The sequence below is a fragment of the Drosophila busckii genome, chromosome 3L, assembly GCF_011750605.1.
Source record: "Drosophila busckii strain San Diego stock center, stock number 13000-0081.31 chromosome 3L, ASM1175060v1, whole genome shotgun sequence".
Classification (NCBI taxonomy): Eukaryota; Metazoa; Arthropoda; class Insecta; order Diptera; family Drosophilidae; genus Drosophila; species Drosophila busckii.
Window position 1 is genome coordinate 5,800,958 of NC_046606.1, and position 12,625 is coordinate 5,813,582.

At 48.0% G+C, this 12,625-nt stretch overlaps 3 protein-coding genes across 3 annotated transcripts; 2 read left to right on the forward strand and 1 right to left on the reverse strand.

The window, feature by feature from the left end:
- The first annotated feature begins 1,501 nt into the window (after nt 1-1,501).
- On the forward strand, nt 1,502-2,947 carry LOC108599139. Its single transcript, XM_017985927.2, has 2 exons — nt 1,502-1,837; nt 2,673-2,947. The coding sequence occupies exons 1-2, from the start codon at nt 1,703-1,705 to the stop codon at nt 2,886-2,888; spliced, it is 351 nt and encodes a 116-aa protein (XP_017841416.1). The 5' UTR covers nt 1,502-1,702; the 3' UTR covers nt 2,889-2,947.
- Nucleotides 2,948-5,915: 2,968 nt separating this feature from the next.
- LOC108597949 lies at nt 5,916-9,693 on the forward strand. Its single transcript, XM_017984564.1, has 2 exons — nt 5,916-6,670; nt 6,732-9,693. Exons 1-2 carry the CDS (start codon nt 5,916-5,918, stop codon nt 9,613-9,615), a joined length of 3,639 nt encoding a protein of 1,212 aa, XP_017840053.1. The 3' UTR covers nt 9,616-9,693.
- Nucleotides 9,694-9,712: 19 nt separating this feature from the next.
- Nucleotides 9,713-12,605, reverse strand: LOC108601167 (probable leucine--tRNA ligase, mitochondrial). The gene is made up of 4 exons (XM_017989099.2): nt 12,436-12,605; nt 10,591-12,382; nt 10,299-10,540; nt 9,713-10,243 (listed from the first exon to the last, which is right to left on the reverse strand). Exons 1-4 carry the CDS (start codon nt 12,523-12,525, stop codon nt 9,758-9,760), a joined length of 2,610 nt encoding a protein of 869 aa, XP_017844588.1. The 5' UTR covers nt 12,526-12,605; the 3' UTR covers nt 9,713-9,757.
- Nucleotides 12,606-12,625: the final 20 nt, after the last annotated feature.

A 12,625-nucleotide genomic window follows, 5' to 3' on the forward strand; every position in this document is an offset into this window, starting at 1 on the left:
GTGGCCAACAAGCCTGGCAGAAAAAGCATTTGTTTGGACGAACGAACGAGCTGGCGCTCTCTGTGTGTGTGTGTGTGGTGTTCGCTTCATTGGACAACTGAATATGCAAATTGAATTGAGCGTATTATCGACGCAGCAGCAGCAGCAGCAGGTAGCAACCATGTCAGGTAAGCAGTTACCCCCTCTCTTGCCCACTCTCCCATTGAGCACTTGCTCAGCTGCCATTTGCCATCAACATAATCGCTCAAGCCAAGGGCTTTTCGCTGGGATTGCATGCTCCAAAGAGCGGGGCAGGGGGCAGAGGTCTACTGTAAAGCCAAGATGGTAGTGCCAAATGGTGCACAAAATTAAAATTTTAATGGCCAGCAGCTGCTGCTGTTGCTGCTGCTGCTGCTTGTTTTGGACTCAGCACAAACAATGGGCTAAGCACCCATCAAGGCAAAAGAGCTTGGCTTAAAGCGTGCACACGCGTGCAAAAGCTGATCCGCAATCATTGCACTTGAGCTTAATGAAATAAACCTACCTGCCCAAGCTAAGCCCAACTCTAATGGCTGCTTAAATTTAATTGTTATTCGATATGGATTTACAGGTGTGTTCTATGGTGCGGCATATTCAGAAATTCTTTGATAAATTTAAGCCTTGAGCGGCTCTAACTCTGTTAAACGAAGTTTTTCAACTTTTAAATTTTTTCTGTCAGTTAAGCCCAGAAACAAAAAAAATTGCACAACAATATTTAAGGGCAAAACTTTTGAATGGCTTGTTGTTAGTCTTGACTTAGACGTGCTCGAAATGGTAATTTTAAATCGATTGTGTTTTTTGTAAAGCTATGCGTTCAATTTTGCAACTTAACTTGAAATAAATAATTTTGTATTAGCAATGGGCTGTTCATATTCAACAACCAAAAGCGATTGCATACTTCTAGGCAAAAACGCAAATTGCTGCTCATACTTTGGTATACTTTTGAGTCTTTCATATATAATTTTCTACCAAGCTTAAATAATATATAGGGTATATTGATTTCATTCGACTTACCGCATTCACAACGAACAAGGTTAATTATTGTATAAAAATAACTGCAATAATTAAATAAGAAAATATTTAATATATAAAAACGTCTGTCGTTGCTTAAAATAATTATCAACATATAAACTAAGCTAAGTAAATTTATAATTTTGCTGGCGATCACATGAGTGTAGCTTAGTATCTTGTATTTTTTATATTCCATGCTCTCTCCAAACGCAAAGCGAGAGAGTGAGAGAGACATTGCACTCTCTTTACGCGTGTCACTGTTGATTGACGCACGTAAACAAAACAAAAAACAGTCAGTCAAGTGCCGCAGGCATGAGACACATAACACATTAGCATGAATAAGCCCGCATACAAGCGCAATGCATGCATGTGTGTGTGTGTGTGTGTGTTGATGAGCAAATTGTATTTGTTTATACTCTTGGGGAGCTTGCGCTGCTATTAGCGCCGGCCAGTCAACGCCGAGCGCTTTGCCCGTGCGGCTGCCGTTTCGTTTGTTATCCCAAGCGCGCCGCTACACAAATAATAAACAAATTCACCTATGAATTGCTATATTTTTATAAAATTAGCGCAATGTGAAAGCAGCAAAAGCAAAAAAAGTATTTGCAACAAATAGAACAAGTGTTGTTGTTGTTGTGGTGGTTGCTGCTGTCGCTAACATAATTGACTCTGCAACATGACGACATCGACAACATGCTCGACCACGCCCACTCAGCAGCAGCAGCAGCAACTGCTGGGCAATGTGCAAAAGCAGCGCGGCCGTGTACATCAAGTGCTAAAATGTGTTATTAATTTGCACATTGAGTTTTTGGTAATTGAAAAAATGAAATAAAAAACTGTCGCATGTTGACTGCATAATAAATGAGCGAGTGAGCGAGCGAACAAACAAACGAACGAATTATTGTTGAAAGCATTTGCAATGCTGCTGACAATTAAACTCTTCACTTTGAAATTATTTTTGATTGCTTAAGCTTATCAGTTGCGACTTGCCTTGTGTGCTCGCAGCGACTTTCAGTCGAGTTCAGTGCTATCAGATAGAATGTTAAGTGTTGTAAATGCCAAGGCGCTGCACTTGTTGCGCCACCCTCATGCCCCACCCAGCCACTACTTAAATAGTGGAGTTCTGTTGCTTGTGGTTTTTGGCTTTGCATGTCTGTTAACAGTTGCGACACAGATTTCTTTTAACATGTTAATGCAATTATAGCGTGCGATTGGGGGCGAGCCCAGCCACCACCCCCACCAGCTCGAAGCACAGTCGCTTGCAGTTAGTCAACAAATTTAGTAAACAATGACAATTACAGTGGACAGAGAGCAGAGAGCAGAGCAGCGCATATAAATATTTATTTTAAAATGCATATGCATAGCAAGTGTCGCGCACTTTTGCACCACTGTGCCTTTGTCGGGGGGTAAACAGTCTTGCCTCTTAAGCTAACATGCACTTTGCATGGTTCACAGCATTTGCTAATTGGCTGCTAATAGCTGCTTCCACATTGATTGAAATTTGATATAAAAAACTGAGTACGTCACACTGGCGAGCTGCAGTGATTAACGCTAATCGGCTGCGCAAATCGAGCAAACTAAGCGATTTTAGTGCAGCTAATCTAATTTGCATTTAACAACTACACCTTCTATTTTACTATTTGCAGATGCTCGAGTCTGAGGTGGCCGCATTACTCAGCGAGGTGAGGACATTGAATGACGACTTTGCGGAGGTGCAGCGCCTGGACAGTTTAATTGAAGCGTTGCGTAATTACAGTGGACCTACCATATGCCACGAATGGCCATATCCTTTGATATTCAAGGGCACAATTGATGAAGCACATGTTGCACAAATACTCAACAACAACAGCAGCTGCAGCTAGAAATCAAAGATTAGTATTAAGCTGTAATTATTTATTAATAAATATATGAAATGTTAGAACAAAATGTTACTAGTTGCACGTTTAATTTGCCTGCGGTCTATTGGCAGGCGTGATTTGATTTATTAGAATTTAGGCTGCTATTGTTGTTGTTGTTGTTGCACTGTTGGCTGTGTTCGCAGCGTTATTAATTATAAATAAAACCAGCAAAATAAAACAATAACAAGCTGCTAGCCATGGCTATAATATACTATATAGTATATATAGCTGTATCTATGCTCTTGCCCTTGTCTGCAAGCATGTGTGCGTGCGCTCGTACGTTCGTGTGTGTGTGAGCATGTTTGTTGTAAATTATTCATAACGGTATTATCAGCTTTTCTGCGCGTTGGCAGACTGATTAAATTGCTCGACCAGCAGCTCAATTGTAGTTCAAGCAAGCTAATGATGATATATACCTTGTTCGCTCTCGCTCTCGCTCTTCAGCCCTCTCTGTCCCACTTTGCGCATTGTGCGCTGCTGCTGGTCAGGGACAATTGCTGACTGGCAGCCTGCGATAATTAATAAAAAATAAGCAGCAGCAGCAGCAGCAGCAACAAAGCGATAATGTGCTTAAAAGCGAAAGTGAAAATGTCGTCAAGGTTGTCCAGCTTGACAAAGCTCTAAGGGCCAAAAGGTCAGAGCTCTTAGCCACAATTGCAGGCAATACAAAAGTCTGCAAAAGTGAATTGCCCACAATGCCAGTATGCCAGTCAGCCAGTCAGCCAGCCAGGACAACTATAAACAATAACAATTGCAAACTGTGGCAGCGCCTATCAATGCCATTAAAGCCATGACGAATGCAACTTGGCTCAGCACTCAACAGTTTGTCGGAAGCTTTATTTGCCAACTTTAGCAACTTTTCAAACTTGCAATTTGTTGTGCAAAGTGGCAAGCAGCCTTTGCAAGCAGTCTAAACAGCAAATTGCAGTCAGCAGTGCTAACTGCTGTGTGATAAATTTGTTTTGCAATTTAAATGGTTGCTAGCAAATAATATTTAAGAAATTTAGCAAGCAAAAATAAATATTTAGAGCATTTAGAGCAGCAATAAAAGACACAGGAAAATAAATAAAAATTAAATCAAGCTAGCAGATAATAAAAATAGAATTTTAATAAACACGCTTTATTGTGATTTTTTTTAATTTACTTAGTATCCAAAGCTGCACAATGAAGTCTTTCAAGCGCAATTATAAACACAAATAGCTTTTACTTGTTGTTGTTGCTGTTCCTTCGTCAAGAGTGGCCTTAAAAAGTGGCAACAAAAACAAATCCTTTAACTCCTTTGCTTTGCACTTGTTGAAGGCTTCGAGTTCATTGTACTGGCAGCAACAACAATAACAATTATTGCTTAACGGCCTGGGCCTGAGCTTTAGCTCTGGTTGCCAATCAACAGTCGAGTTATTGGCCTCCACACGCCGCAGCAGCAGCTGCAATTAGCAGCGACCCCAGACGGCAATGGACTCCTGTTGCTACTTTTTGCAGTTGCTGCTGCCACTTGCCGCTTGCAACAAATGCCAACGCACGCACTTTGGGCAGCTTTGTGCCCATTTTTCTTCTATTTTCGATGTTGCTTTTGATGGCAACAATTAAATTCGAATTGTAGTCCCTGTGTCTTTGATTTGCCTGCCTGCCCACCCATTAACTCTCTCTCCCCCCACTCGTCGAGCTTATGATTCTAGGCTTGACTATGCCGGCATGCGTGCTAATTGTTTGGGACCTTAACTGAAGGTGTGCACGTCACTCACTCTCGCTCTCGCTCTCGCTCTGGCGCTGGCTCTTACGCCTTTGTGCACTTCGATAACCCCAGACAGGGCCACAAGGCACGTGAATCCATTATGATGGCAGCCAATTATGTGCGTGTCTTTCACTCAAAGCCTTTCACACAAGCCGCACGGCTTGGGCTCTGCCCGTACGCAAATCAGAACTGTTACCAGCAGCAACAACAAGTAGCAGCAACAACAGCAACAGTAGCAACGCATAAGCCACAAAATGTGTTTTTAATGCAAACGACTTTTATCGAAGTTGCACGGCCAAGGTGAATGTTGAGCACGCTTATGAAAGAAAGTAAAGTATATAGCGCTGGAAAATTGTTAAACAATTTGTGCGTATGAGTAAAAAACTAAAATCTGTAAATCTATTGCTTCGATTATTATGCAAATTGCAGTCAGAGAGCCACCAGAGCTCGCTGTAGCGTTCGACTGACAATGCTTTGGTATGTTTAGCGGCGCAGGCCACAGAGCCCAACATGCATGACAGACTGACTGAGTGACTGACTGACTGAATGGCTGAATGACTAGCTGGCGGACTGACTGTCCCGTTGTCTACTGCTGGCCCCAAAAGCGCTTTTAAATAAACAAACTAATAGCTCAAAACACGAAGCAATAGGAGAGCGACTGCTGGCGAGCGAGCGAGACAACAACAGCGGCTCAACATGGAGGTCTAACTGTCTTTGGGAACGTCTATAGCAACCGCGCCAATATATGTATATGTATAACCCGAATAAACAAACTAATAAAACATGCCCATGCCTCTGCGGCAGCGAGACGCGCGACCGACCAACAAAACATACCAAATGGAAAAAATTACTCCAAAAGACTGAAGCACAGACAGCAATCAGGTGCTGCACAGGAGCAGCAGCAGCAACAGCAACTCAAGTGTCTTGCAACAATTAGATAATCATACAGATATTTGAAGTATTAACTTTGTGTGCACTGCAAATATAAAAAAACAAACGCTACAACTTGAAGTGTCGCCTTGTTCAAGTTGCAACGCTTATTATGCAACGTTAGAGGCGAATCTATGTGCGAGCCTGTTGAAGCAATGCTCGTCTACCAATAATGATTATGAAACGCAAAAGTGGAAGGTGCTACACAGACGGCAACGAGCCAGACGCTGTGCAGCAGCAGCAGCAACAGCAACAGGACGACGACAACTGCAACTGCAACAGGCACAAGGCCAGCAGCAGCTGCCACAATTGCCAGACGACGCACGCTCATGTCCATGGCCAAATGTCGCGAACGCTCTATGCTCTATGATGATGCGCCCGAGGCTGTTGCTGCTGCGCCCCAACAACAGCAACCACAACAACAACAGAACTATTTACCTCAAACAAGCTTGCTGAAAATAGAACCATTTGTTCCTAGTTTTAATCAACGTCTACGTCGGCGTCCTATTGGTCGCTCCCATAGCACACTAAGCCACAATGTCATGCCCAAACGCAATGCCACGCCAGCCCAACAGCAGCAGCAGCTGCCCACACAGCCTGAGCTCATGGTGGGCCATGGACAGCTCAAACGTAACTATGCCGCTGGCGCTCAACTGCGTCAGCGTCTGCCACGTGGCAACATACAACGCCAACGCTCCAAGTCGACATCCAGCTCTGCTGCCAGCAACAGCTGTCGCCCGGCAACAACAGCAACACAGCCAGTGAGCGCTGCGCCAGCAGCAAGCACGCTGACTACGCTGGTGGGCAGCACTGGAGGCACGCTGGTGAGTGGCGCCATAGTGACGCCACAGCCCAATGGCATTTGTCGCATACAGCGGCTGGCCAAGGAGCGCGAGGAGCTGCCCGATCGCATAAACTACGATCGACGCGGCCTCACTGCCATACCCATATTCGAGCAGGAGCCCACACTGCGGCTGCTCTCGCTTCAACACAATCTCATCAACATATTTCACATACCCAAGGAGCAGCCACTGCCGCTGCCGACGCAGGCAACCAACAACAGTAACAACAACAGCAATGGTAAGCAGACACTGAACTCTGATTAAAACAATTAGTTAACTCTTTGGTGCAGCTTTGCAGCGCAGCAATGTGGAGCAACGTAGCAGCTTGCTGCGTGCTCATGGACCAGCGCCCTCGCGTCTGACGCGCGCGCTGAGCAACGCCTGCAATCCGCATACACAACAGCAGCAGTCACCCAAGTCTGGCAGTCCCAACTCGGGCAGTCCGTTGACCACTCAAGCACTGGCCATCAATGGCACCAGTGGCAATCGCTCCAAGCTGGCTAAACGCGGCTATAACTACGCGCCCGCACAGTTAACTCCTCCGCCCGCTTTACACCTGCGTTATGGCCTGGAAAAGTCCAAGAGCTTTGTCTCCAGCAGCTTGCAGGCAATGAAGCAGCAGCAGCAGCTTATGCAGCGACGACAACTACTCAAAGCCATTGGCGGCGCAGCTGTTGCAGCTGCTGCTGCTGGTGGTGGCGTGCAGCAAAGCTGCGATGAATCCAACAACAGCTTAATGTCGCTTTGTGGCGGCGGCGTCGGCGTCGGCGAGGAGGAGGAGTCTGCCAACTTACAGCTGGAGCAGCTCACTATAAAAAACAATCAGTTGAGCTTGAGTGCCAGCTATGGCAACATATTCGCACAGCTGGTGTTTCTCGATCTCTATGACAATCAGATTGAGCGCATTGCCAATCTGGATGGCTTGCCAGCGTTGTCGGTGCTGCTGCTCGGCAAGAATCGCATCACGGACATTGGCGGCTTGAGCTGCCTGCAGGCCACGCTGCGTGTGCTCGACCTGCATGGCAATAAGCTCACCAGCCTGGGCAGTCGCATCAACTGCCTGCATCAGCTCAAGTCGCTCAATCTGGCGGGCAATCAAATCAGACAGATAAACCAGCAGGACTTTCAAGGCCTGCGCTGCTTGCGCGAACTAAATCTGAAGCGCAACAAGCTGCGCCGCATCAATGGCTTTCAGCATTTGCTGGCCTTGGAGCGTCTCTGGCTGTGCCACAATGAGCTGCACAAGGTGGAGGACATGGCAAGCATAGCCAGAGCAGCCAGATTGCTGGAGGTCACAATTGAAAATAATCCTGTGTCATTAGCAGGCGACTGTGTGTCCTTTTTGGTGTCACACTTGCCGCTGCTGCAGACGCTTAGCCAAATGCCCATAAGCGAGCAAGTGCGTCGTGCTGCTTTGGCCTGGCGGCAGCACAAGGAGCAGGCGCAGCATACACATGGCAGCTCCGCTGCCTATCACAGCAGTCGGCGTGAGGAGGTCATCTCCAATGCGCGCACCAACTGGGAGCTGCTGCGCTGCAAGCAAACGCTGGAGCTGGGACGCAACAAGCCCAAGCTCACCAGCGAGCTGGCCAAGATAAACGAATCGAACGAAACACCGCTGGCAGAGGAAGTGGAACAGCAAGCTGAGGAGCCCGAAGAACTGGCAGCGGCTCTGCTCAAGCTGCCGCCTATAAGCAAAAAAGAAGAGGATGCCTGCTCGGAGGCGTCTAGTCTAGGACCCAATGTAGACTCCTCCAGCTGCTACAGCAGCGACAATGAGCAGCTGAAGCCAGCAACGCCGCAAATGGATGAGAACTGCAACAAGTTGCAAGCGCTGGAAAACGAAACGAAATGCTCGCCAGTGAGCAGCAGCTCAGCCTCGCCGCCTGCCTTGACATTGACGCCGCCAGCAGCGGCTACGCCAGTGCCCACAGCCACGCCTACAGCAACGCCTCCGCCCAACAATTTAACGCTGCCGCTGCCCAGTCAACGACCTGGCAGCAGTGGCAAGCGTCTGCGTGCCACGCCCATTACACAGCTGGGCTTGCAGGTGAGACAAGGCGGACCCAACGCCGCTGGCAACTACAAGCGCTACATGGCGGGCAGTCTGGTGCGTGCGCAAACCATCAGCAGCAGCAGCGCCAGCAACAGCAGCAGCAGCTGCAACAGCAATACACGAAACAAACAAAGCAACAACAACAACAACGTGGTGGCTTTAATGCCAAAAGCAGCGACGCCTGCAACGCCAGCGCCTGCCACGCCCACAACAACAGCAGCAGCAACGCCCACACCTGCTGCTGCCATTACCGTTTCCAAACCCAGCGCTGCAGAGCGCGAGCGTGAGCAGGGCGGCGATTATCTCATTGAAATCTGCGGCAGATATCTCAACATTTATGGCCAAGGCGCGCTGCGCTTCATTGACAAGCAATGGAATCCGGCCAAGGCCAACGATGTGCATACGCTAAACTTTAGCTACATCAATTTCAACAGCATTGTCTGCATGTTGAGTAGAATCAAACTGCGCTTCCCACACGCCGAGCACTTTGTCTTCAGAGAAACCAACATAAGCTGCTTGGGTCAGCTCAATGCGCTGGCCGAGCTGCAGGGTCTGAGCACGCTGCTCATCGATGCCGAGGGCAATGCTATCAATAGCAAAGCCAACTGGCGTGCTTATGCCATTTACAGGCTCTCGCACTGGGGACTGAAGCAACTCAATGGGCAGGACATAAGCGAAGCGGAACTGGAGCAGGCAACGGAGCTGTACAGTGGACTCTCCAATCTGGTGCTGTGGGCCATGCCCGACGGCATGTTGCAGCCGCTGCTGGCCAGACTGCGTCTCGATGAAAGCTGCAATGCCAGCAAGCTGTCGCCCAAGGAGTGGCTGCTGCGAGCGGACAACAAATCCCTGCGCCTTGTCGTCGGCAAGGAGGCGCTGCAGTGGAAGAAAACCAGCACGCCCAATACGCCAGTGGAGCGTGAGCAGCAGCAAGCAGGCAACGCCAGAGAACGCGGCAGGCAGCACTTTGCGCTGCTGCTGGAGCACACCTGCAACGCCGTGGAGAAGCTGCACAAACTGGAGACGCTCTGGCCCAGTCTGCTGCTGGACATAGTGCGCAATACGCTGCTGGACTATGCACAGCTGGACGTCTATCTGCGGCATCTGATGAGCGAAGTAATGAAGCCTTAGATTTGCACCCAACACACACAACTTTTACTTTTAGGATTACTCGTATGTAAACTGTAAAGCAAACCTGCCTAAACCAACTAGTCCAATTTTTATATAATATATATTTAACATTAACTACCAATAAATATAATATAATAGCCATTTACTCGGCTCTTACCTTATCCACATCACCACTGCTCTTTGCCTGCTGCGCCTTTGGCAGCTTGTCCACATAAATATTCAATATAGCCTCAATTCCTGGATACAACACAAAATTTGTATTCCTTATCTTTTTATCTATCAGATACGCTGTCACCGAATTGGTATTAAATGCTATATCCAACGCATCGCTATGGCCCAGCTTGTCCAGCTGCGTGCCCGACACTTTGATGACACAATTTTCAAATCCATTTACTTTAATGCTTAAATCCAACTCATAGCTCGCATCCACATCCGGCCAGCGTTGCTTTAACACATCCTCTGACCACTGCAGCTCCTCGCTGGCATTATTCAAGCGTCCCCGCACGCTTACAAACTTGCTCCACAGCTCGGAGGCAAAGTGCGGCGCCATTGGCGCTAACATAATAATTTGTGCTGCCAGCGCGCGTTCAAATTGTTTGCCATGTCGCTGCACGTGCTTTGGAGTGCGCTGCAAGCAAAGGGGGAACATTAGTGAGTTTACTTTGGCAGCTAGGCGCACTTACTCTCAAGGAATTAGTCAAGCCCTGCATCTTGGAGATCGCTACACTCAGCTGATGTGCATGGCGATAGTTGAAGGTGGCGCCTTTGATGTAAAAGTTGCGCGCATCAAAGAGCTTGGCGTCTTCGGCTAGAAACGCATCGCCGCCTGTGTCTACATGCTCTGGAGATTGCTCCTCACGTGCTGCTTGAAAGTCTTCCAAAGTAAGCCACAAACGCTTCTGCCAGTTGAGTATGCCAGGAAAAGCTAAAACAGCAAATTTTAGTATTGATATAAACAATTTAAGCTTCACTTACTTGCGCTGGACCAATTGCGATGCGATGTGGGCGCTACATCTGCCAATATTATCAGCCTGGTTGTATCCGTACCATACTCATCAAACATATCATCTGGCTCCACGCCATTTAGCTTCGACTTGGACATTTTTTCCCAGCCCATAACCACCGGCTCTTGTGTTTCCTTCAGCAGTGCTTGATTCTTTTTGGCATTAACTATTTCCACCTCCGCCTCGCGCACATAGCGACCACTGCCTTTCACTCTAAACGAGCGACCCATAACCATGCCCTGCACCAGCAAGCGGGAGAAAGGCTCCGAAGTAGGCGACAGTCCACAGCTATGCAAAAAGTGATTCATGAAGCGCGCATAGTAAAGATGCAGCACAGCATGCTCCTTGCCGCCTATATACAGATCCACGGGCATAAATTTCTGCGCCAGCGCTGGATCCAGCATTTGCTCAGCATTGTGCGCATCCAGATAGCGCAGATAGTACCAGGAACTGTCTACAAAGGTATCCATAGTGTCTGTTTCACGTTGCGCATTGGCTTCACCACACTTGGGGCATTCACAGCGCATCGCATCCTTGCCAGCTTCACGTGGCGGCAGCTGCACTGGCAACTGCTCCTCCGGCACACGCACTGCACCGCATTTAGGGCAATGTACAATGGGTATGGGTGTGCCCCAGTAGCGCTGACGTGAAATGAGCCAATCCTGCAGCTTGGAAGAGACGCGATAGCCACCCACATTAAGTCGCTCTGCTGCCTGCAGCACTTGCTTTCTTAGCTGCTCCCAATTGGCAGGATTTAGTTGTGCTGCTTCCTCCTCAGGCGTGGGAAACGCTAGTCCAAAGCCTTCCCACAGCTCACGATCCTCTGCACGAAAGCTGGGCGCTGCCAAGTAGACATCACAGTCGGCTGGGAAAACAGCCTCATCGCTGAACACTACAGGCATCGTTGTTGCAGCAAAGGGATTCTCAACGCTGAGTTGTCCTGCTTCGGGCAGCTTGGACAGAAAGTGTTTGCTACGCAGCACTAAAAATGCATTGGGATCTTTCAGATGCTCCGGATTGGCAGTCCAGACGCGCAGCAGATTCGATGCAGAGGTGAGCAGCGAGAAGGCATAGCCATTGCACTCGCCTATCCAATGACGCTGTAGATTTATAATATCACGCCAATCGCGCAGCGTCGGATCTTCCAAGCCATCCAGCAAGCGCTTGGCATACGCACTCGTGCGTATAAACCATTGCTTCAGCAGCTTCTTTTCCACTTTGGCTCCGGAGCGCCAAGAGCAGCCATTGGCATCAACCTGCTCATCGGCCAGCACAGTTTTATCCACTGGATCCCAGTTGACCAGCGCTTCGTTTTGATACGCCAGTCCTTTCTTGTGTAGCATAAGAAACAGCTGCTGCGTCCATTTATAGTACTCCGGAGTGCTCGTGGACAGCTCATGCGCCCAGTCAAATGAACAGCCCAAACGCTCCAGCTGCTGCTTCATTTGAGCAATGTTTTGTTGTGTCCAAGCAGCGGGCTCTACACCACGTTGATTGGCCGCATTCTCAGCAGGCAGCCCAAACGAATCCCAACCAATAGGTTGAAACACATTTTTGCCGCACATGCGATGAAAACGAGCCACAGCGTCGCTTATTGTATAAACGCGCACATGGCCCATGTGCAAATTGCCAGAGGGATAGGGAAACATTGACAGAACATAATACTTGTTGGCTGTCTGTTTTGTATCAAACTGTCCACCACTTAATTGTGGACGCCAGTGCGTCTCTATGCGATGTTTCACATCATTTGTCAGCTCCAGTTGCTGCAAACAGAACAACCGTTATATTTATGTGAAAAATATAAATGAAAACTTACCTCGTGGCCTGTACAGCTTTGCGTCAACAGCCGTCGGCACCAGTTCAATTCGAATCCACGCAAAAACCGTTTATGCCTCAACGCATGCATGTTTTTGCTTTTAATTTAATTGATTGTACATTCACGCTGCCTTTCCCATGGATTAAATAACAAATAAAAATGCGCTGCAACCAAACAGCTGATTTTGTAC

What these genes read in the sequence shown, in the direction of transcription:
- LOC108599139 (XM_017985927.2), top strand. Translation starts at nt 1,703, where the DNA reads ATGACGACATCGACAACATGCTCGACCACGCCCACTCAGCAGCAGCAG. An exon ending in ATTTGCACATTGAGTTTTTG is followed by an intron (nt 1,838 to 2,672) that starts GTAATTGAAAAA and finishes TACTATTTGCAG; the next exon opens with ATGCTCGAGTCTGAGGTGGC.
- LOC108601167 (XM_017989099.2), bottom strand. Translation starts at nt 12,525, where the DNA reads ATGCATGCGTTGAGGCATAAACGGTTTTTGCGTGGATTCGAATTGAAC. An exon ending in TCGCAATTGGTCCAGCGCAA is followed by an intron (nt 10,541 to 10,590) that starts GTAAGTGAAGCT and finishes TTGCTGTTTTAG; the next exon opens with CTTTTCCTGGCATACTCAAC. An exon ending in GCTTGACTAATTCCTTGAGA is followed by an intron (nt 10,244 to 10,298) that starts GTAAGTGCGCCT and finishes CTTTGCTTGCAG; the next exon opens with CGCACTCCAAAGCACGTGCA.
- LOC108597949 (XM_017984564.1), top strand. Translation starts at nt 5,916, where the DNA reads ATGTCCATGGCCAAATGTCGCGAACGCTCTATGCTCTATGATGATGCG. An exon ending in AACAACAACAGCAATGGTAA is followed by an intron (nt 6,671 to 6,731) that starts GCAGACACTGAA and finishes TTTGCAGCGCAG; the next exon opens with CAATGTGGAGCAACGTAGCA.